This window comes from Schistocerca cancellata, chromosome 1 (genome assembly GCF_023864275.1).
Source record: "Schistocerca cancellata isolate TAMUIC-IGC-003103 chromosome 1, iqSchCanc2.1, whole genome shotgun sequence".
Classification (NCBI taxonomy): Eukaryota; Metazoa; Arthropoda; class Insecta; order Orthoptera; family Acrididae; genus Schistocerca; species Schistocerca cancellata.
The window spans coordinates 315,228,569-315,253,531 of record NC_064626.1 but is presented as its reverse complement, the minus strand read 5'-3'; the positions used below and the strand labels follow the sequence as shown (position 1 = coordinate 315,253,531).

General features: G+C 44.6%; 1 protein-coding gene across 1 annotated transcript in view; it reads right to left on the bottom strand.

Annotated features, from left to right (window-relative positions):
- Nucleotides 1–400: 400 nt before the first annotated feature.
- Nucleotides 401–24,963, bottom strand: part of LOC126173466 (vasopressin V2 receptor-like) — a 218,578-nt gene continuing 194,015 nt past the window's right edge. The window contains exons 5-6 of the mRNA XM_049920961.1: nucleotides 7,148–7,374; nucleotides 401–687 (exon numbers count right to left, since the gene is read on the bottom strand). Of these exons, the coding sequence (XP_049776918.1) occupies nucleotides 401–687; nucleotides 7,148–7,374 (514 nt within the window). The remainder of the gene's footprint in view (nucleotides 688–7,147; nucleotides 7,375–24,963) is intronic.

The following is a 24,963-nucleotide window of genomic DNA, read 5'->3' as shown; positions in this document are numbered from 1 at the left end:
CGTGGCGATGATTCAGACAAATTTAGTAGCTGATCGTCCAATAGCACGGAGTTCATTTTCTGGAAGACACTTCCACTGTTGTTGGACGCTGTGGTTTAGACAGCGTTTTGGATCAACAGCTGGCGCAGTGAAGTCGCTACCGTGAGAAGGAGCGCGTTAGCGCGTTCCGAGCTCCGACAACGCGTTCCTCCCTCAGCGAGAGCCTGTCACTCCGGAGCCGCAGCCCGCCGGCAGTGCACGGGTCCCTGCAACGGCCGTAGGCGGCGGCTGCGCCGGCGGTCCACGGCGACGCGGGGCACCACCTGGACCGGTGCCCTCCGGCCGCCGCCGCCGCCGCCGTCTCCACCGGCGGCCGACGCCGTAGTCCGTCGTCGCGGCGGCGCCGCGTGGCCGCGCGGCGTCACAGGCAGCAGTTGGAGGCGGCGCGGCGCGGGCCCGGGTCGCGGCCGGCCGCCGAGGCGTCGGCGAGCAGCGCGGTGCGCCAGCTGCGCCGCTGCGGGCCCGCCGCCCGCGGCTGGTGGTGCGCCTGCATCGAGGTGGCGCTGTACTCCGGCGACTCGAGCGTCGTGTCGCACGCCAGCCAGCACCGCATCAGCCGCCGCAGCTGCGTGTCGAACGCCAGGAAGATGAACGGGTTCGCCGCGCTGTTCAGGCTCGACAGCAGCGTCAGGATCGTGAATGCTGGCCCTGCCGACACGACAGCGTTACACTCGTATCTCTGGAATTCGCGAATGTTTTGTGTAGTCGGCGCTCTGCAGCTCGCACGACACTGAGAAATTCCGTTTTTGATGAGTAGAGTGTCGAGATCAACTATACCCGGGCCGCTGAAACATTGCACTTGACGTTTGCGTACGAAGTTGGCAGCGCAACAGAGTAACAAGTGAAGAACGATAGGCGCTAGGCGTTCAGCGTGGGGCGCCAGCCAATCACAGCGCAGTGAGCACTGCTGTTACTCACGTGCTGTGACGTCAAAGTTCCCGCGTTGCCGGCTTTGTTTAGTGAATGTGTATACAACGTGAATTGTATGTTGTTTACCGCGTGTTTTCGTTGTACTGTGTGTTATATCGTTGTGACTTTTGTTACGTTGTGAGTGTACATACTTGGAAAATGCCACCGAAAAGACTTCGTTCACCTAGTGACAATCCTTTGCGTCGAGGGGTGCCGCTAAACAGCCAGGCACTGGAGTTACTACGCAGAACTCGTGAGTTTTACGAGCAGGAGAAAAACTACGTAAGCATTCATGGACAGCCATCAATTCCTGCCGACAAAGTGGTGGAACGTTCGTCGAAAACTCTTGGTATTAGTGCAAGAACCGTAGTAAGTAAGGGAGTATTACTACAAGACTTGGAAGATACTGAAGTGAGCCGTAATGATTCCGAGCTGTCTGGATCAAATAATACATTTTTATCAACCTCGGGAAAGAAGAAAAGCGGCCTAGTCCTATCACAGATTCAGATTCTTTCCAGACTGATGCAATTCGTAGGCATGTTTATGCTTACTACAGCAGAAAAGAGTATCCGACTGTAGCTAAGTTATTAATCTCTTTAAAAGAAAGTGAACTCTTCAGGGGTGGTAAAATATCATTGTTCTAAAAAACATGGGTTTCCGTTACAAAACGTTACTGTTAGAGAGGGCACATATTGTTACCGCTCGTAGCATTTTCTTGCACAAAATTGTGGGCAGAGACATTCATTCCATAATTTGGCTAGACGAAACGTGGGTTAATGCCGGGGAAGCTGTCAGTAAATGCTGGACGGATAACACACCCAGCAGTAGCGGCCATCAGCCGGCGGGAAGAGGAGCTAGATTAATTGTGGTCCATGCAGGCTCCTCCAGTAGTTTTGTCCCTGACGCACTTTTAGTTTTTAGATAAAAAAAAGACTGGTGATTACCATGAAGATATGGATCACACACGATTTGTTGAGTGGTTCAGGAACCTTTTAAAACAATTTCCTGTCCCTACAACAATTGTAATGGACAATGCTCCATATCATTCGGTGATACAGAACAAAGCCCCAACCACAAATGATCGGAAAGAAGTTATGGTGCAGTTGTTACAGGCTCGAAATATTGCAGCGGATATGAGTATGACAAAGGTTCTGTTATATTCTCTTGTTAAAGAAAATAAGCCTACGACACCTACATATGTAGTCGACGAAATTGCCAAGGAGCAGGGTCATACTGTAATAAGGCAGCCACCATATCACTCCCATTTCAAGCCTATTGAGTTAATATGGAGTGATGTAAAAATGTATGTAAGGAACAACAACAAGTCCTTTACAATAACAGAGGTGGAAAAGCTGTTGCGTGAAGCTCTTGTAACTGTGGATGCAGCCTCAAGGAGAAAAAAAGTAGTGCACGTCGAGAAGCTTATACGAGCAGCACAGACAATAGAAGGCATTATCAGTGGCCATGAACAATTAATGATTTGTCTTGCTGATGACGACGATGAAGGTGGTTTTGGCTATGAATCGGACAACAGTGACGATGGCAAGCTGGATGGAATTGCGCCATTATCGCTGTAAATTGGTGAGCGAAAAATTACTAATATTGGTTATTTATTGCAATCTCGGTTATTATTTATTTTGTAAACTACGTACATTATTGATTTTAAGGTACCAGTCGTCAGATGCTTGTTTTTTGTATTCCTGTGCTCCGTTATCGAAAGGGTGCGCATTGTTATGCTTTTACATGCATTATTATACGGTTGTTTACTTCCTGTCACTGTAGTACAACTAAAAACGAGTTTTTATATACACTGTAATTGCTCAATCGCTTGCATTTACGAGAAGGGACGGAAAACTGTCTCGTCTGCTGTGTGTATAGAGGCTGCTGTTGCAACATCGCTATTACAGTATAGCCAACCTAACTAGACAAAAAGCGAACTGTCAAGTGCAATGTTTCGCCGGCGGGGGTATACCTAGGATTTATTTTAGATTTATTATGCCAGACTCGTTCGGGACACACGTCCCTCCTAAAGCCGTCGGGACACGGACCGTGCATCCGGCGGACCGTGCTGTCGAACGTCTATGTTGAGCGAACCAAGTTCAACGTGCTGCTGAACGCTCAGAAATGATGCGACTTGTGCATACGGTACGTGGGCCCCAACGTGGTATACTTGATCACAACGCACTCCATCGGCAGTTGCGGGATGTTTCTAGTTCGCAAATCACACTGTTTACGAATCGAGCGCCTGTAAAATTCCCACGTTAGCTCTATTAAAACGCACATATCCTCCATCGTCTACGAAAAGGAAAGTACCATGTCCAGTCAATAAGGACACAGGCTTATAAAAGTTCATTACAAACAGTGCGATACAAATTTGCAATTCTTCGCCACATAACATAAACATTATTTCTTCATTCCCACATTTAAGTAAAACTGCAAGGTCAGCCTTACTTGATCACTGTTCCTACCCAGTAGCAGAATCTTTGTAACATCTGAATTACGGAGCGTAAAAGAAAAAGGAGCAAAATATCTTTATACAAGTAGCGCAAGCTGTCCTATAGATTAAGCCAATCGACAAAGTCACCTTTCAAAAACAGGTGAACTTATACTTACATAAATATCAAATATTTTAGTACATACTTATATTAAACTAATAATAAAGTATCAGAACCTAATAAAAACGCAAATGTTAGGAAAAAATCTGGAACTGTCGAGTCGCGAACCACTGCCCAAATGTTTTAGTATTTACAGATCAGTGACACGACTCACTTCGCTAAACCAACAAATCGCTTTTTACATTCGATCATAGCATGTTACCACTTGCTGAAATCCGTGATCGTAGATATCTTACTAATTGAAATTTAATTATAACAAATTGTACCAAGAATAATGCGTTTTGGGTGGATCTTCAGTGTGTCGCTGCCTTCAAATAGCATACTCTCATAATACGCAAATTACAATAATTCTTTTGCCACGAATATGATGTTTCTCATTATTTTATTGGAACGAATCATGCAGTTAACGACGAGTTATCCAGCGATTCTCAATTTTCTGGTGCCCAGAAACAGCATGTATACGTATAGCCATGAAATGAATGCCAATATGGCGCCTCACAGCTATGTATTGAAGGGAGACGGCGTGCGTGTGACGTAGGTGGCGTTGTGCCATCTCATTGGTCAACGCTGAGACGCACGCTCAGAGTATCTGACATGCTAGAAATTGCTCTGCACGTTCGTAAAGACTCCCGAACGGGCTATTCCACGCTATGACGTTAGAAACTCAGCACGCTCAACGCTCAACGTTCGGTTGCACGGTCCGTGTGCCGACGGCTATAGCGTGGAATAGCACGTTCGGGAGTTGACCAGTGAGATGGCACAACGCCACCTACGTCACACGCAGGCCGACTCCCTTCAGTACAGAGTTGTGAGGCGCCATATTGGCATTCATTTCAAGCCAATATGTATATATGCCGTTTCTGAGCACCAGAAAATTGAGAATCACTCGAAAACACGTTGTTAGTTCTGTGATTCGCTCCAATAAAATAATGAGAAACATCATATTCGTGGCAAAAGAATTATTGTAATTTGCGTGATATGAGAGTTTTTATTTGAAGGCAGTGACATACTGAAGATCTACCCAAAACGCATTGTTCTTGGTGAAATTTGTAATAATTAAATTTCAATTACTAACATAATTATCTACCTTTTTAGCAAGGGGTAACACAATATGATTATGTACAAAGGGCCTGTTATTGGTTTAGCGTAATGAGTAGTGTCTCTGTCCGGTATTGAATATCTGTTAGGGCGATGGTTCGCGTCATAGCACTTCCAATTTTTTTCCCCTAAGATTCGCGTTTTTATTAGGTTCTGATACTTTATTATTAGTTTAATATAAGTATATGCTATAATATTTGATGTTATATAAATGTAAGTTCACCTTTTTTTTTTTTTGAGGGGTGACTTTGTTCGACTGGCTTAATTTACAGGACAGCTTGCGCTACTAGTATAAAGATATTTTGCTCCTTTTCTTTTACGTTTCGTAATTCACATGTTACAAATATTCTGCTACTGGGTAGGAACAATGATCAAGTAAGACAGACCTTGGGGTTTTACTAAAATGTGGGAATGATGAAATAATGTTTATGTTATGCGGAGAAGTATTCCAAATTTGTACCGCACTGTTTGTAATGGAACTTTTATAAGCCTGTGTCCTTATTGATTGGGCATGGTACTTTCCTTTTCGTGGACGATGGAGGAAATGTGCGCTTTAATAGAGCTAACGTGGGAATTTTACGAGCACCCGTTCAGTAAACAGTGTGATTTACGAACTAGAAATATGCCTCAACTGCCTCTGGAGTGCGTTCCTGTCGCGTATACCACGTTGGGGCCCACGTACCGTATGCACAAGTCACAGCGTTCTTGAACGTTCATGTACATGCATCGTTTACAACAAACAGGAGTTCAAAACCTATCTCCAATGTTACAAAGCGTGACTATACATGGAATTCATATTTACCACAAAATGTCGAATCAAAACACCTTCATTTGTCTAAATTTACAGTTGTTATTTTATTTGAGCTACACTATGTGATCAAAAGTATCTGGACACCCCCCCAAAACATACGTTTCTCATGTTAGATGCATTGTGTTGCCACCTACTGCCAGGTACTCCATATCAGCGACCTCAGTTGTCATTAGACATCGCCAGAGAGCAGAATGGGGCGCTCCGCGAAACTCACGGACTTCGAACGTGGTCAGGTGATTCGGTGTCACTTGTGTCATACGTCTGTAAGCGAGATTTTCACACTTCTAACCATCCCTAGGTCAACTCTTTCCGATGTGATAGTGAAGTGGAAACGTGAAAGGACACGTACAACACAAAAGCGTACAGGCCGACCTCGTCTGTTGACTGACAAAGACCGCCAACAGTTGAAGAGGGTAATATTGTGTTATAGGCAGATATCTATCCAGATCATCACAGAGGAATTCCAAACTACATCAGGATCCACTGCAACTACTATGACAGCTAGGCGGGAGGCGAGAAAACTTGGATTTCATGGTCGAGTGGCTGCTCATAAGCCACACATCACGCCGGTAAATGCCAAACGACGCCTCGCTTGATGTAAGGAGCGTAAACATTGGACGATTGACCAGTGGGAAAACGTTGTGTGGTGTGACGAATCAGGGTACAAAATGTGGCGATCCGATGGCAGAGTGTGGTTATGACGAATGGCCGGTGAACGTCATCCGCCAGCGTTTGTAGTGCGAACAGTAAAATTCGGAGGCGGTGGTGTTATCGTGTGGTCGTGTTTTTCATGGAAGGGGCTTTCTTCCATTGTTGTTCTGCGTGGCACTATCACAGCACAGGCCTACATTAATGTTTCAAGCACCTTCTTGCTTCTCACTGTTGAAGAGCAATTCGGGGATGGCGATTGCATTTTGCAACACAATCGAGGGCCTGTTCATAATGCATTACCTGTGGCGGAGTGATTACACGACAATAACATCCCTGTAATGGACTGGCCTGCACGGAATCCTGACCTGAATCCTATAGACCACCTTTGGGATGTTTTGGAACGCCGACTTCGTGCCAGGTCTCACCGACCGACAACGACACCTCTCCTCAATGCAGCACTCCGTGAAGAATGGGCTGCCATTCCCCAAGTAAGTTTGCACCACCTGATTGAACGTATGCCTGTGAGAGGGGAAGCTATCGTCAAGGCTATGGGTTGGGCCAACACCATTACCGATGGAGGGCGCCACGAACTTGTAAGTCATTCTCAGCCAGGTGTTCTGATACATTTTATCACATAGTGTACCTGTCTCAGCGCTACATTACGACGTGTAGGAAGAATCCCACCTAGCTTTCAGAATAGGGGCCGGTATTCATTGACTGGTACCTGTAGATTTCTTCTTTCTGGTGTATGACAGAGGGTACTTTGTCTTCCGGTGCCACTTCGCCCTTCTCCTAGTCCAGTTATGATCGGCAAGTGATGATCGAAGGGATTTCTGTGTTACGAAGAAATCTATAGATACCAGTCACTGAATGCCGGCCCCAATTTTGAATGGACCAAAGGTGAGATTCTTCCTACAGGTCGGTAAGGGGGCCTGAAGAAGATGTAATGTAACTCCAAAACTGTATATAGTGACAATAATGTTGACCCCATATGGCAACTCGCAGGACAGCTAGCGACTCTCACCAGTGAGGAAGGGCGAGTTGGCGTGCCAGGAGGCGAGCAGCTGTGCGCCGCAGAAGGGTGCGGAGCAGGCGGCGTACAGCGAGACCACGGCGACGCTCTGGCGCACCGAGTTGACCTTGGCGCGCGAGATGCGCGGGTGGGCCGCGTGCCGCCACAGCGAGCGGCAGATGCGCGCGTACGTAACCACCAGCACGGCCAGCGGCGCAAGGAACGACGACACGCTGTACCTGCACAAGCCACACACAGCCTTCACAGCCAGTCTCGTAGAGATGGTTAAGGCCGGCTATTGGTGGCAGTTGGCTCTGAGCACTATAGGACTTAACATCTGAGGTCATCAGTCCGCCAGAACTTAGAACTACTTAAACCTAACTAAGCTGAGGACATCACACACACCCATGCCCGAGGCAGGATTCGAACCTGCGACCGTAGCGGTCGCGCGGTTCCAGACTGATGTGCCTAGAACCGCTCGGCCATGCCTGGTGGCAGTTGTTCAAGTAACACACCCACTTGTAGTCGACTTATCAGATACACTGCTGGCCATCACAACTACAAATCCAGAAAGATGGCATACGTCAAACATCTGCGTATACTACGCTCTTTGATATGAAGATGATTAGCATTACACTTTAACCACACAAAGTAGGTATGAGTAATACCACCTACATTTTCCAGGCTAGAAAACACAGCAGTGGTTGCAGAGAGAGACAGAGAGCGGCGTGGCAAGCGCCCACTAACAACAATGAGCACCGGAGTGGTATCAAGTCGTCTTTGAAGACGAGCTACAGTTTATTTTACAGGAAGATAACGACACAGGGTGCCATTTGGGTACACAACACGATCGTTGTAGTCCGTGTAGCCGTTGATTTGTTCACAACCATTGTACACTGAGGTGGCAAAAGTCATGAGATATCTCCCAGTATCGTGTCGGACCTCCTTTTGGGGGGTGTAGTGCAGTAACTCGATGTGGCATGGACTCGACAAGTTGTTGGAAGTCCCCTGCAGAAATACTGAACAATGCTGCCTCTGTAGCGGTCCACCATGCTCGATTTCGTGCACCAAACTACCTCACCATAGTATCTTACAAATGATCGATGGGATTCATGCTGGGAGATCTGGCTGGCCAAATTATTCTCTCGAATTGTCCAAAATGTTCTTCAAAGGAATCGATAACAATTGTAGTCCAGTGACATGGCACATTGTCATCCATAACATGAAGTCCCTGAATGGCTGGAAATGGCCTCATATAGCTGAACATTATCATTTCTAGTCTAAATCGCTTTAGTTGGATCATAGTCCATTCCATGTATACAAAGCCCAAAGCACTATCTATGGAGCCACCAGCAGCTTGCAAAGTGCCTTGTTGACAACTTAGCGCCATGGCTTCGTGGGATCTGCGCCAGACTCGATCCCTACCATTAGCTTTTACCAACCGAAGTCGGGACTCTTCTTACCACGCAACTGTTTTCCATTCGTCTAGGGTCCATCCGATACAGTCACCAGCACAGGAGAGACGCTGCAGTCGATGTCGTGTTTTTAGCAAAAGGCACGAGCGACGGTCGGCTGTTATAGCCCATTAACATCAAGTTTCACCACACTATTCTAACGAATACATTCATTGTACGTTGCAGATTGTCACTGCTCTTCGTCGCTGAGTGAAAGCCGTCAGCCACTGCGTGGTCCGTAGTGAGAGTTAGTGCCTGAAATTTGGTATTCTCGGCACACTCTTGACACCGTGGTTCTCAGAATATTGAATTTCCTAACCACTTCCAAAACTGAATGTCTCATGCAGCTAGCTGCAACTACCATTCCAAGTTCACAGCTTGTTAATTCCCACTGTGCAGCCATAATCACGTCGGAAATCTTTTCACACGAACCAAATGAGTGCAATCGAGACCTGCACCAATGCTGAGCCGTGGTCAGCTCGCCTTGATGCCTTTTTCTTTTTTGGCTTTTTGTCACCATCTAGTGGCGTCTTATTGCTCCCTCAGTTACTACCTGAACTAGTTGCTCACTTGCCTCCATCAATGGCAGTAGCGGCGTCTATCGATACTGGTACCATTGTACCTTCTTTGGTGTGGCCGCTATATTTCCGTGTCGCGGTGTGTGTGAGGCAGCTGGTCGGTTGCGACAGAGCAAGGAGGAAGTCTCGGCGGCGTGAGGTCAGGCCGGGATCGCTGGTGGTGTGCACGCGCGGTCAGAGTTGTGCGGCACTATCTGCGAGAGCTGTAAAGTTCGTCGCCCACTGAACCTGCATACTGGAGTTGAATAATCAGTAAACCTGCTATGAAACCTCAACTGCTGTGACATCTCTTCATTGATTACTGGTTGTTACTTCCTGGGCTGTTCCCGCAAGCAGCAATGTGATGGTGTGCTGGAGTCGGCAAAATTTTGCAGCCGTCTTCCTATATGGTGTTTAACTTTTGAAATGATTACAATTTATTAGTGAAGTCCACCAGCGGTATCTTCTGCCTTGTGGCCGTTAACGTTCCAGTTACCTCCCCTGGTCGTTAGCGTAGTTTCCGCCAGTGTGCTTTCCTTGCCGTGCTGATGCTGTCAGGCACGGCGTGTAGCTCGACAACTTGATGTTGTCGCTTTTTCTTTGAGTGGTTATTGTGCCTTGACTGTGTTTGGACGCCAATTATTAAGACATACTCCTGCTGCGATCCTCGTCCTCGCTGATATTTTTGGTTATCGTCCTATTGGTCGGGTGGAAGGGAATTGATTGGGTTGTTGGTTGGTTCATCAGCCGGCCCTAACTCGTGCTGCCTCCTGATTATTTAGTGTTACGCTTGGCTGCCTGTCTCACAGAAACTGTTGTTAGAGTTTCCTCCCCAGGCCGAACTTTGGAACACTTCTGAGCACCACTGTTCTGTTGTTTGTGATTGTGATTTTCTTTTGTCGCAAGTACTGTGCCAGGCTTTCACCTGTGTATTAATTTTGTCTGTTCTATGTTAAGTACATGGCCTTCAGCCGAACATTATGTGAAGTATTTTAAGATAAGCCTTCAATAGTGTTTTATTTAAAATTCTTATTTGCTCTGTATTTAGGTCATCGGCTGCATTTGTTTTAAAATTTGTGGCTTTCAGCCATAATGTGTAAATTCCTGTCTGTAAGGTTTCTCTTACATTATCTTGAATTCTTAAAATGCCCTTCGGCCATGCTGTGTAAATGCTTATCTTAAGGTTTGTCTTTAATTATTTTGAATAATTGTTTGGGCCTTCAGCCGTTAACATATTTCAAGTTTTCTTAAGATGGTTTTCTGTTGTACTGTGTAAATGCTTGTCTTTAAAGGTTGCCTTTTATTATGTTGAAGTATTATTGGGCTTTCAGCCGAGGAATTAATTCAAATTTTCCTTAATATGGCTTTTAGCCGAAATTGATAAATGGCTACCTTTTAAAGACTTTCCTTTGTTGATCTGAAATATTATTCCGGCATTTACCCGAGAAGATATTTAATTTCACTTAAGTAAGGCCTTCAGCCGTTTGTCTAAATTTTTGTGCCTTAAAAGGAATTATTTAAGGATATTTTAATTTTGCTTAAGTAAGGCATTCAACCATATCACTAAATCCTTGTGTTTTAAAAGGAATTACACTAATGGCCCTTAAAATTGCTACACGACGAAGATGACGTGCTACAGAAGCGAAATTTAACCGACAGGAAAAAGATGCTGCCACATGCAAATGATTAGCTTTTCAGAGCATTCACACAAGGTTGGCGCCGGTGGCGACAACTACAACGTGCTGACATGAGGAAAGTTTCCAATCCATTTCTCATACACAAACAGCAGTTGACCGGCGTTGCCTGGAGAAACGTTGTTGTGAAGCCTCGTGTAAGGGGGAGAAATGCGTACCATCACGTCACGTTTCCTACTTTGATAAAGGTCGGATAGTAGTCTATCGCGATTGCGGTTTCTCGTATCGTGACATAGCTGCTCGCGTTGGTCGCAATCCAATGACTGTTAGCAGAATATGGAATCGGTGGGTTCAGGAGAGTAATAAGGAACGCCGTGCTGGATCCCAAAGGCCTTCGTATCACTAGCAGTCGAGTTGACAAGCATCTTATCCGCATGGCTGTAACGGATCGTGCAGCCGCGTCTCGATCCCTGAGTCAACAGATGGGGTCGTTTGCAAGACAACAACCATCTGCACGAACACTTCGACGACGTTTGCAGCAGCATGGACTATCAGCTCTGAGACCATGGCTGCCGTTACCCTTGACACTGAATCACAGACAGGAGCGCCTGCGATGGTGTACTCAACGACGAACCTGGGTGCACAAATGGCAAAACGTCATTTTTTCGGATGAATGCAGGTTCTGTTTACAGCATCATGATGGTCGCATCCGTGTTTGGCGACATCGCGGTGAACGCACATTGGAAGCGTGTATTCGTCATCGCCATACTAGCGTATGACCTGGCGTGATGGTATGGGGTGTCATTGGTTACACGTTTCGGTCACCTCTTGTTCGCATTGACAGCACTTTGAACAGTGGACGTTACATTTCAGATGTGTTACGACCCGTGGCTCTACCCTTCATTCGATCCCTGCGAAACCCTACATTTCAGCAAGATAATGCACGATCGCATTTTGGAGGTCCTGTACGTGCCTTTCTGGATACAGAAAACGTTCAACTGCTGCCCTGGTCAGCCCATTCTCCAGATCTCTCACCAATTGAAAACGTTTGGTCAATGGTGGCCTAGCAACTGGCTCGTCACAATACGCCAGTCACTACTCTTGATGAACTGTGGTATCGTGTTGAAGCTGCTTGGGCAGCCGTACCTGTACACGCCATCGAAGCTCTGTTTGACTCAATGCCCATGCGTATCAAGGCCGTTATTACGGCCAGAGGTGGTTGTTCTGGGTACTGATTTCTCAGGATCTATGCATCCAAATTGCATGAAAATGTAATCACATGTCAGTTCTAGTATAATATATTTGTCCAATGAGTACCCGTTTATCATCTGCATTTATTCTTGGTGAAGCAATTTTAATGGCCAGTAGTGTATTTAGACCATATAATTGATAAGTTACTTGGGCCCTCAGCCTTGAATTGATCCTTGTTGTTGTAAAGAGAAAACTGTGCATTGTGTTTTCGAGGAAGAAAGTTCTGTGTTCTTGTGTAACTAACAGTAACTGATCTTGGCCCCTTTTACAACCTGATCCGCTCTGTCCTGCGAAACCAGATTTCAAGTGCACTGCCCTTTTATATGTTATGTACTCGATACTACCGCCGTCTCTATATGTTCAGATCGCTACCTCATGACTTCTGCCACCTCAGTGTATTCCTGACTTGTCAACACTAATGCTGTGTCCTTCCTTACATGTCTCTGTGACGTTGTCATTCAAAAAGTTTACGTTGGACTGCATATCTCCCGTGCTGTCCTGACCTATCATGATACAGGGGATGCTCGTTTGTGGCCTGGCCAGTACGTGTTCCAAGTCTCTCAACTCACTTAAAGCATGTGGTCGTGGGCTGCCGGGAGATTAGCGTAACATTACTGGGAAGCCACCACAAGTGATGAAATTTGGAATAGAGAAGATGCACCAAGGGACGATATACCTGTATCTGACATCCAAACGCAGTTCGATTCGATGCCCAGCAGGCTTAGATCCATTTCTTACTTCAGAAGTTGCAGCTCTGCGTACTAAAACCGTATGCAACTCCAAATCAATTTCATACTTAATCGTGTATTTTTCCCCATCATAATACACACTTTTATTAAGTGAAATTCCATTATTTTCTGTCCTTACTGTTATTGCGGTTATAATGACCGATAGCGTATAGAGGTTACCTGCGTTTTCTGAGCCAAATTGAAAGACAGATCGTGCAGATAGTCATAGTCTATTACATTCATGTGCGTAGTGTAGAAAATCCCTAAACAACATGAACAGAGGAGGGGCTGATATTCATTAACAGTAAATAAAATTTGCACACAGCTTTACAATAGAAATGAGAAATGTATGCGTTTAAAGACGCATTTGTGTACCAGAATATGGGTAAGTTCATTAAAATACTTCACTGAAACACTTAAAAGGAATAAGCAAATACAAAATTGAAACTGCTTACCAACTTAAAACATTTTGTTACTAGTTTACGAGTATAATATCAACAGTAACTATTTAACATCGCTATTATCAGACATGTCTATTACTACATATTTTTCCAAATTCTCTGAAATAAATGACTTTTTTCCCTCTCAAATCAGTTTTCGCATTTAACTAGGTTCTTTCCTCGTTAGACTTCACTAGAATCAGAGAATTTCAATACAAAAACATCCCTATGAGAACACTCTTCCACATACTTTTCTGATAACTTTATCATTGAGATGATATCACAAATAAAACGTCACCCAACATTGCTTCCTTGCGCCACTATTATTTCAACAGTCTCTCTCTTCCATGGAAACCAAGATATATGTTTCCAGAGGAGACACCGAACGATTTCCTGATCCCTTCAACACTTTGTTTGTTGATGCCAGGTTACTGAAGTGTGTGTAGGAGGTCTGTGCCGATTCTGATCCACATTTGACCTTAACCTCACCCCTTGACCCCTTTTCTTCTCCGCCCCCCTCCCTTTTGCCTTCCATTTTATCCCCTTCCCCTCTGTCAACCTCATCTCCCCCCTCCCTATACCCTACCATCTTTTACCCTACCCTCTGTCTCCGTCACCTCTCGTTTCCACTTTTCAAGCCATGCCTTTTCCTCTCGCCTTTCTATTTTTCGGAAATAGACTAAATAATGAAATAGCCGACTACAAGAGTTTCTGACCAATTGTATTACGGTAAACATACATATTTAGCTCACCCAATCGGAGTTCAATATTTATTGTCATAAAAAAGAAACAGCCGATCAGACAACTTTCTATTGCAAGAATATGCAGGACATGACATTATTCTCGTCAAGTGGTCAAGGGTCTTACTACGCAGTTGCGTAATATCTGCAGGCTTTTCCAGGAACTATGAAACAGGATGGCTGTGACAGGCACACACTTCACTGCACTCGGCCAAACCTTATACAGGTGCACTGTTTTAGAAAGTAAGCCACGTGACACAAGTAAAATAAGAGGGTAAAACCCAGTCGATAATGCCAATGATATTTCATTTACTAATACTTCTACGATTTTTCGATATCTACAGCAGGTAGTTTACATACACATTTTGATAATAATCTCAGTAGTGTGTTAGAAATGTAGTACATTACATTGTGACAATGTATTTTCAACACATTTTAGTATACTGGTTGCAGATGTATTATGAAAAACGTATCTGTAATCTAAATGTTATCGTAGAAAACACATCAAGGTAGCAGTAACTGGAATATCGTTGGCATTGTGATATAGAAATCAAACTTTCTTGATACGATTTTAATGATTTGTAGGAATGGCACACTCCAACAAACATCATTCTACAGGAGAAACTGATAATGCATAATGGCATATAACATAAAAGTTATAATTAGTGCTGTTTTCTAGCAAATATGGGTTGTTCTTCCCCTTTTTCTTCAGTTTGTGGTAAGAAAAGACGAATCATTACACTATGAACAATTTTCAGATGATGTTATTGCTTTTTGTTGAAGTTTCTGTTTTTAATATAGTTATTGCGTACTGTATGTACCTAAACATTTGCATGTTGACCTTGGGTGCGTCGCCAACAGAGGATAGCATGGTGCACTAGTTCGGTCTATCTCGAATTTTGACGTTTTGTGAGAAAAAAATTTAATCTACAGTTATTGCGTAACTAAATCAGTAACATTTTTTTGTTTATTAATGGTGTCACCATTTTTGAAAGTTAATATAAAGTACTTGTATTTGTGAGCAAAATGTAAAATGGTATGTTTCGTACTATATAATTTAGTTTTACGCTGGTAAGTCACTATATTCCAAATAAAACGCATTAAATTTTGAAGGTATCTTAAAATGTAGTGTTGTCTGCTACGTGGGCACCATCTGCTATTGAAAATAATGTTCAAGGAACGATGTGCACGAAGTCGGTCATTTTTCACCTGTCCGTGACCTATTTGAGTTTATGTTCCACAGGGAGTTCCGTCGCAGCAAACATTCTTCACATGTGCGTTTAAGTTAACACGGCAAGATGTAACACACTTTGAATGTATACACAAAATTGTGCCAAACAATTCTTTCAGTCAGCACGTGGTGCCCACATCTTTGTAATGTGGGAACTATGACATGGACAAGTTTGAACACGTCAGCAAACGTGACATGCCTGAGACCTTGCTGGCTAAGTGGGATGATAGATATTAAAAGCAAGACGGCCACTATTAAGTCATTGTTTCACCCATCGTACCACGACCCAAAGTTGGTGCTGGCACAGTTACACATCCTGTGTGCATTATCAGCAGATTTCACTCTAAACGTAAATAATGCATATTACTGTCAATAATCTCACATTTTATATTTGCAGCAGGGTGTTCGTATGACTGAGGAGAATCTTCATCTTGCTTGCTGCAGCTACAAAACATAGTCACAAAATTCTGGTGGCTGGCTGGAACACTGTGACATTTCCATTTACAAGCTATTGGCAAAGAAGAGAAGCTGTTACAGATAACTCTGCAGTCTGAGTAGTAGTGTATAGTACACGAAACAGTTATAAATAATGGGTGAACCATATGCAAAGTAGGTTGAAGTCAATGGTAACAATAATACTCTTGAATGAGATGACACCAGTTAGTTCTACATTTCAGAATCGAACGCGCGCTGGCGTTATAGGCAACCTCGATGGGCTTGTGTTACAGGTTTCATCAACAGAGTACTATCGTCCAACGGGGCACTTAAGACAAATGTCTCACTTGCCTGCAAATTCCTACTGCCCTAGTCGGGTGACATTGGAGAAATGTATAAGAATAGCAGGAATGCTCTGTCTGATAAAACCAGTGAGTGATATTCAGTCAATGTTACAGTCTGACTTATAAAAAGACTGGAAGCTTTCAAAGTTTGTGATTTCAGTTGAGAATGACAGAAATGTTTGAATCTTTGCGTTAGCCTGAAAATAATCAAAGAATTTTCATCAGGTTATCTTCCATTAGGAACGTGGGTGCCTCAACTACTATTATATGAGTAGAACGTCAGAATTCTTTCAAGACTGTCTTGAAAGAACGTTGACAGAAGCCCGAACAACAGGGGATTGACACACTAGAACATGCATTGAATCTATGAAATGGTGCACTGATAATGGCTAGGCACTAGGCGATATCTAGATTGGCGAACAAAACCCGCAAGCAAAGGACGACTGATTTCTGTGCTCTATCATTTGAAATTAAAGTATTTTATGCAGGAATGTACAGAAAATTACAAAAATTATTATAAAGAAATACGCTATAGTAAGTGTTGAAATGTTGTTTCAAGCGATCAGTTGCAGTTGGACTGTACCCTACAGACGACCACGTAAGCTACATCTCTATTTATCATATATATTGGATGCATCAAATTTAACTAACACTTCTTTCCCTACTGAACTGAGTCAAGTATACATATTTGAGAAAAACGACGAAATGGTGTTCGTAAGCGCGTAGAATTCGGATCCTGACTGGATGGGTACAGGGGGGAGAAAAAATATGGAGGAAAAATGTTTAAAGTAGTTTCACTGCATGTAACAAAACATTATAATCATGAATATGGGAATGTAGTGTTGTGGGTTGGCAGGAGAGCCAACACCGGTATGAGAGGAGAAAGGCACGCGTTTTAGCTCACGCAGGCTGGCGTGAGGTCTGGAACAGGACAAGGAACTTAGACTTTAGCAAAAAACGTACGTAGCTGGTGGAATACTTAACTTTAATCCATAAATGGTGAACATCGCTCTTGATGGTACATTATTCATAATCTCAATAGTAACTGGCAATGGCGCATTGCTAGGTCGTAGCAAATGACGTAGCCGAAGGCTATGCTAACTATCGTCTCGGCAAATGAGAGCGTAATTTTGTCAGTGAACCATCGCTAGCAGAGTCGCTTGTACAACTGGGGCGAGTGCTAGGAAGTCTCTCTAGACCTGCCGTGTGGCGGCGCTCGGTCTGCAATCACTGATAGTGGCGACACGTGGGTCCGACGTATACTAACGGACCGCGGCCGATTTAAAGGCTACCACCTAGCAAGTGTGGTGTCTGGCGGTGACACCACATTTAGCATTAATGTTACATAAAAAAAACCTGACCTTATAGCCACGCACGTTACCTCGCCGCTTCCAGGGTGCGGGGAGGTGCACTGGGCTGGAACGGAGTCCTACTGGGCTGGAACGGAGTCCTCCCGACTGGTAGACGACGAGGACTGGTGAGCTGGCCAGCCTGGATGTGGCTTTTAGGGGGTTTCCCCCACCTGACTACGTGAATATTTGGCTGGCACCCATGTCCCGCCACAGAACGATTTGCAAACATCCCGAAAACGTTGACACACTGCTTCTTGGAATAACGCTACACGCAGAGACATGGGTTACAGAAATTCCGTCTCAGAGGGGAGAAGGGGGAGGGGGTGGATAGGGATGGTGATAGGAAGGGCATCTGGCCACACTCTACAACTGACATTGCCAAATGCAGTAATTAATATGCCGATCCCTCGAAGATACGTGATAAAGCCTGGAAGAAGAAAAAGCTTTTAGATAAGAAAACTTTCCCGACTACCAAGTAGTATCATTTACTGCTGATGAATAGTCAACTGTACATACGAGAGTTTTTTGTGTTATTTTGAATCTAGAGAGAAATCTGCAGCACATTTCGTTCAATGTTCGCAGTTCAAAACAATGAACAGTGTGATGCCCGAAGACGTTTGTACGTCAAATTCAACGAGTTTAGAAACCGATTAAAGCTATTATTTGTCATGTATGCAGAGACCGAGTGCTTGCTACAACCAAGTGTTACGACGAAATTCATGTGTGTAAACTATATAGCATTGCTTTCAATGTGCACTGTACTTGTAGTGAAGGGTACGCAAGAGTTTCAACTATGCTGAAATGGTGACTATACGTTATGGTTCAGCAAACAGCTTTATCTGATTGCCAAGTGCATGAAAAATTACTTCTTGCATAACAAAAAGATGAATATTAGTCTTGAAGATCGTTTCGAGGAGAAGGAAATTGCCATATGTGCAACGAACGCTTCAAGCAGACTAATATAAAACACAAAGAATATTGTCATTTTACTGGAACTTTTCCAGGATCTGTACACACAAGCAATAACTTTATAATTTAAGTTATTGCTTGCGTGTACAGATCCTGCAGTGGCAGCAGTGTTCCATGTACGACGGGCCCTAAAATAAAAATCCCCCGGGAAATTCAAGTTACCAGTATAAATAACAGAGATTGAGCAATAGAATTCCCAACTGACTGTATTCAATTATGCTCCACCGCTTCGAGTGCCAATATAGACAAAAGAATACTAAACGATACGTTAAACAGCAAATAACTTTCACAGCTTCACGCAGAAATTTAAAAAAATGCCTGCTGGCTTCTGTCTCTGGTTCTTTGGCCGACGTTTGTTTTTGTAATTATTCTGATGTTTGGCCAGCGCAAGCGACTGACGTTTTCAAAGCTTCGTCCTCCCCTGTTGATGGCGGATTGGAGTCCATCACAATGAAGGGTGAAGCTTTGACAATGCCAGCCACTCGTTCTGGCGAAACGTCAGAAAAATCATCAAGCTAACGTCGGCCGAAGAACCCAAGACCGAAGCCAACAGGCAATTTGTCAACGAAAGCCCTAATAATTTTCTCATTAAAAAAGCTGCATATTTCACTAAATTGGTTGAAATTAATAAAGGAACCACTGATCATTGAATTAAAATTACAGGCAATGGACCTCGTAGTCATTAAGAAAATATCAATAGCTACTGTACCCAGCAACGAAACACAATTGCTAAAATGTGTGGAAATTGCATGTATGTCTTAATCTCCTTCTCATCCCACACTCTGTATACCTCATCCTCCCTTCTCTTTGTACACCTCCTCATCATCATCCCATTCTCTGACCTTCATCTCCTCCCCCCACCCTTTTCTCTGTCCATCTCCTCCTCCTCCTTCTCTGTGTCGATTTCGTTCTTTGCGCGCGCTAGACGAGATTGAAATAATAGAAAATTGTGAAGGTGGTTCGATGAATCCTCTGGCAAGCACTTAAATTTTTCAGAGTATCTATGTAGATATGAACCGCTTAGTTCTAGCATCAAAAAAGGGCTAGGGTGTGTGGCTACAGACCGAAAAGATGGAAAAAATTTGAAAAAAATAGACGGTAAAACGAAGAGCTGGAAACCCATGGCTCGCGGGATCGAATCTCGATCGGACCATGGATTTTTCAGTCTTCATTGCAACTTAGCCTTCACCTCTCAACGATGTGAGGATTCGACAGGGAGAACACGTGAGGAGACAGGGAGGACATGTTAAAATGTACGTCGCTTTTCCCTGCCAGGACAACTGGGATATGTCAGGAACATTTTTTAGCGATCAGCTGTTGGTTAAAATACATTTTCTAAAGTGATCAGTTGAGTCATTCAAGAGCTGACTGACTGGTGAAACAGCCATCAAAGAATATGAATACCAAAGAGCTTGCAAGATGTGGAGTTTATATGAGCGCAAGAGGAGAATACTCCTGACGTAAATTTGGAAATCTGTGCCTTGCTCTTGGCCGGTGACTTAGATAATTCATGCGAAATCTGCCTCAGAGCATACAAACTGGATCCAGCCTCTTGCATAATTTCACCTCTTGAATGTGGAATGCTTTGCTGAAAACTCCTAGCACAGCCAAAGGGTACATTCCTGACCAACAGAAGTCTACTGGTACCAAACATTGTAGACCTAATATTAAGAAGTGGAAATTTTTGCGAATATACGTTTGGAGCACGGAATTGTATGTAGTGAATCAAAGACTGTCGGAAAACCGGAACGAAGGAGGATTCAAGCGTTTGAAATGTGGTGTTACAGAAGAACGTTAGAAATTAAATGGACTGATAAGGTGAAGAAAGCAATATGTGGAAAGCACTGACAAGAAGAAGGACAGGATGACAGGATATGTGTTAAGATACCAGGGAATAAATTCCATGGTGCTAGGAGGAACTATTGAGGATTACAGAGGAGGACTGGAATATTTTCAACAAATAACTGAGACGTAGGCTGCAAGTGCTACTCTGAGATGAAGAGGGTGGCACAGGAGGGGAATTCGTGGTGGGCCGCATCAAACCAGTTACAAGACTGATCGCTAAAAAATGTTCCTGACATATCCCAGTTGTCCTGCCGGGGAAAAGCGACGTACATTTTAACATGGAATCCGAATCACGTGTTCTCCCTGTCGAATCCTCACATCGTTGAGAGGTGAAGGCTAAGTTGCAATGAAGACTGAAAAATCCATGGTCCGATCGTGATTCGACCCCGCGAGCTCTGGGTTTCCAGCTATTCGTTTTATCGTCTATTTTTTTCAAATTTTTTCCATCTTTTCGGTCTCTAGCCACACACCCTAGCCCTTTTTTGATGCTAGAACTAAGCGATTCATATCTACATAGATACTCTGAAAAATTTAAGTGCTTGCCAGAGGATTCATCGAACCACCTTCACAATTTTCTATTATTTCAATCTCGCAAAGAACGAACACCTATATCTTTCCGTACGAGCTCTGATTTCCTTTATTTTATCGTGGTGATCGTTTCTAGCTATGTACGTCGCTGTCAACAAAATATTTTCGCATTCGGAGGAGGAAGTTGGCGATTGGAATTTCGTGAGAAGATTCCGTCGCAAAGAAATACGCCTTTCTTTTAATGATTGATTTCCAGCCCAAATCCTGTATTATTTCAGTGACTCTCACATATTTCGCGATAATACCATACGTACTGCCCCTCTTTGAACTTTTTCGATGTACTCCGTCAGTCCTATTTGGTAAGGATCCCACACCGCGCAGCGGTATTCTGAAAGAGGTCGGACAAGTGTAGGCAGTATCCTTAGTAGATCTGTTACATCCTGTTGTCCTGCCAATAAAACACATTCTTTGGTTAGCCTCCCCCACAATATTTTCTATGTGTTCCTTCCAATTTAAGTTGTTCGTAGTTGTGATTCCTAGGTATTTAATTGAATTTAGCGCCTTTAGATTTGAGTGATTTATCGTGTAACCGAAGTTTAACGAATTCCTTTCAGCACTCACGTGGGTGACCTCACTCTTTTCGTTATTAGCGTCAACTGCCAATTTTCGCAACATTCATATATCTTTTCTAAATCGTTTTGCAGTTTGTTTTGATCTTCTGATGACTTTATTAGTCGATAAACGATAGCGTCATCTGCAAATATTCGGGAGAACGACGGTTCAATCCCGCGTCCGGCCATCCGGATTTAGATTTTCCGTGATTTCTCTAAATCGCTCCAGGCAAATGCCGGGATGGTTCCTTTCAAAGGGCACGGCCGACTTCCTTCCCCGTCCTTCTCTAATCCGATGAGACCGATGACCTCGCTGTCTGGTCTCCTACCCCAAAACAACCAACCAACCAACCATCTGCAAATAACTTAAGACGGCTGCTCAGATTGTCTCCCAAATCGTTTATATGGATAAAGAACAGCAAACGGGCAGTAACACTACCTTGGGAAACACCAGAAATCACTTGTGTTTTACCCAATGACTTTCCAACCGATAATAGATCCTGTAACCCCTGACTTCCCTGGAAGAAATTAATAAATCTTCTTCAAATTATTAAAGCTCCTCACCAAAAGCCTATAATTGTACTCCGAAAGTATAGAAAGTCTTTTTCAGAAAAAGTTAAAACTGCTTTTCGGAATAAACTAAAAACTCTGCTTTGGAAATTACTAAAGCCTCTATGTCAAAAAAATTATACTCTTGGTAGATGGTTTAAAATTTTTATTAGCGGAAAAAAATCTCATCAGGAAGAACAGAAAGATATTCTTCGAGTAAAGTGAAAGGTTTTTTTAAAATATGGTAGAATTAGAACAAAACTTTCTAAAGCAAGACTGAATAGAAAGCAGTTTTAGCAGAGCGTGGTTACGATCCACGGAGCTCTGGATTATGGGCTTAGCATGCTTCCACTTTTTTCCCGCACTCACATCTGAGTGACGGTAGAACGCAAACGTGTACTTGTTGGCAAAGAATCCTGAAAGCGTGGCCATTGCCAGGTGCACCAGAATGCAGAAAGCATGCAGCGGCGAAAAGCCTGGTTATCTTCTCCCCCATCACCAGCCACCACGAAGTATACAACAGACTAAGCAGCCACATTACAATATTTTTTCGAAAAAAAAAACGAAGTTTCAGGTCGCAGAACAGAGTCAGTGGTGGAGGTGGTGTCAACAGATCTGGTGAGGAAAACCAGCTACTTCCGGAGCCAATAGCAGTTCGCCAAATGTCCACAGCAGGCAAATCGATGCTAGATTGTATCTACACTCCTGGAAATGGAAAAAAGAACACATTGACACCGGTGTGTCAGACCCACCATACTTGCTCCGGACACTGCGAGAGGGCTGTACAAGCAATGATCACACGCACGGCACAGCGGACACACCAGGAACCGCGGTGTTGGCCGTCGAATGGCGCTAGCTGCGCAGCATTTGTGCACCGCCGCCGTCAGTGTCAGCCAGTTTGCCGTGGCATACGGAGCTCCATCGCAGTCTTTAACACTGGTAGCATGCCGCGACAGCGTGGACGTGAACCGTATGTGCAGTTGACGGACTTTGAGCGAGGGCGTATAGTGGGCATGCGGGAGGCCGGGTGGACGTACCGCCGAATTGCTCAACACGTGGGGCGTGAGGTCTCCACAGTACATCGATGTTGTCGCGGAAGGTGCACGTGCCCGTCGACCTGGGACCGGACCGCAGCGACGCACGGATGCACGCCAAGACCGTAGGATCCTACGCAGTGCCGTAGGGGACCGCACCGCCACTTCCCAGCAAATTAGGGACACTGTTGCTCCTGGGGTATCGGTGAGGACCATTCGCAACCGTCTCCATGAAGCTGGGCTACGGTCCCGCACACCGTTAGGCCGTCTTCCGCTCACGCCCCAACATCGTGCAGCCCGCCTCCAGTGGTGTCGCGACAGGCGTGAATGGAGGGACGAATGGAGACGTGTCGTCTTCAGCGATGAGAGTCGCTTCTGCTTTGGTGCCAATGATGGTCGTATAGGTGTTTGGCGCCGTGCAGGTGAGCGCCACAATCAGGACTGCATACGACCGAGGCACACAGGGCCAACACCCGGCATCATGGTGTGGGGAGCGATCTCCTACACTGGCCGTACACCACTGGTGATCGTCGAGGGGACACTGAATAGTGCACGGTACATCCAAACCGTCATCGAACCCATCGTTCTACCATTCCTAGACCGGCAAGGGAACTTGCTGTTCCAACAGGACAATGCACGTCCGCATGTATCCCGTGCCACCCAACGTGCTCTAGAAGGTGTAAGTCAACTACCCTGGCCAGCAAGATCTCCGGATCTGTCCCCCATTGAGCATGTTTGGGACTGGATGAAGCGTCGTCTCACGCGGTCTGCACGTCCAGCACGAACGCTGGTCCAACTGAGGCGCCAGGTGGAAATGGCATGGCAAGCCGTTCCACAGGACTACATCCAGCATCTCTACGATCGTCTCCATGGGAGAATAGCAGCCTGCATTGCTGCGAAAGGTGGATATACACTGTACTAGTGCCGACATTGTGCATGCTCTGTTGCCTGTGTCTATGTGCCTGTGGTTCTGTCAGTGTGATCATGTGATGTATCTGACCCCAGGAATGTGTCAATAAAGTTTCCCCTTCCTGGGACAATGAATTCACGGTGTTCTTATTTCAATTTCCAGGAGTGTATGAAGTAGAAACTTTGGTCTTGATATAAGAGAGGCCCAAACCCCCTAAGATATGCGGTTGTTCGTGATCTCACAGAGCAACCTAAATATGTAACGTTTCCATATAAACCTCCCAGACAGTAGCCTCAATTTTTTTGCAATCGTTGCAGGGACCGGGAACAATTAGGCAATGTAAAATGCCATACACAACACATATGTATCAAAATGAGAGCGTTTTGAAGCATTGTACTTCGGCACCACTCGTGTTCTAGTACAGCCCCTTGAATTTTATCAGCTATAATTTTCCAGTTAAGTGTTATCATTTTAAGAGGGCAACGATCGACAATGCCCCCAACGACGTATACCGGTCTACAGCAGTAGCCCACGGGACGGAAAAATCATCGGAACCCTTGAAATGTAAGAATTTTACTGTTGCATCATTCAGCAGTGCACTAGAGACTTGACAATAATGATATAACTCCCCCTTTAACGGGGAATACGCCTCACTACGGCGGAGCAGAACCACCACATCGTCGGTATATGCCCGAACCATGGGGGTCGCACCAGAAAAGGGTCATTTCACGTAACTGAAATGGGAGACCGCGAAGCAGCCTTCCCAGAGAGAGAGAACAGGCAGGTTGCCCTGGGGCAAACCCCGATTGATCGCGATACACGGCGTCAGCTGTCCCTTAACAAGTGTCTTCGTCGAGATGCGCTGAAACGTGTTGGAAAGAACTATACGAGCCTCAGGGGTGAAATGTATTATCTCCAACAAACGGATCAAATAACTATGAGAAAAGCGGTCACATGCCTTGTTAAAATCCAGAAAAGTAAGGGCGCAGTGAACAGAAGCGACCTAGCAACTGAAATCACATCCCAGTAGCCGGCTACTGGAGTCCAAATGGAGCGACCAGGTAGGTAATTCTGATGCTCCGCAATCACATTCGCCAACTAATAAAATAACCTGCTATTGATTGCCTGCCCTCGCAACAGATTTGTAATCAAAATTAAGCAACGTGAGAGAAACGAAAGAAGCGACGGTGACACGGCTAAATTGTTTCGCAATCAG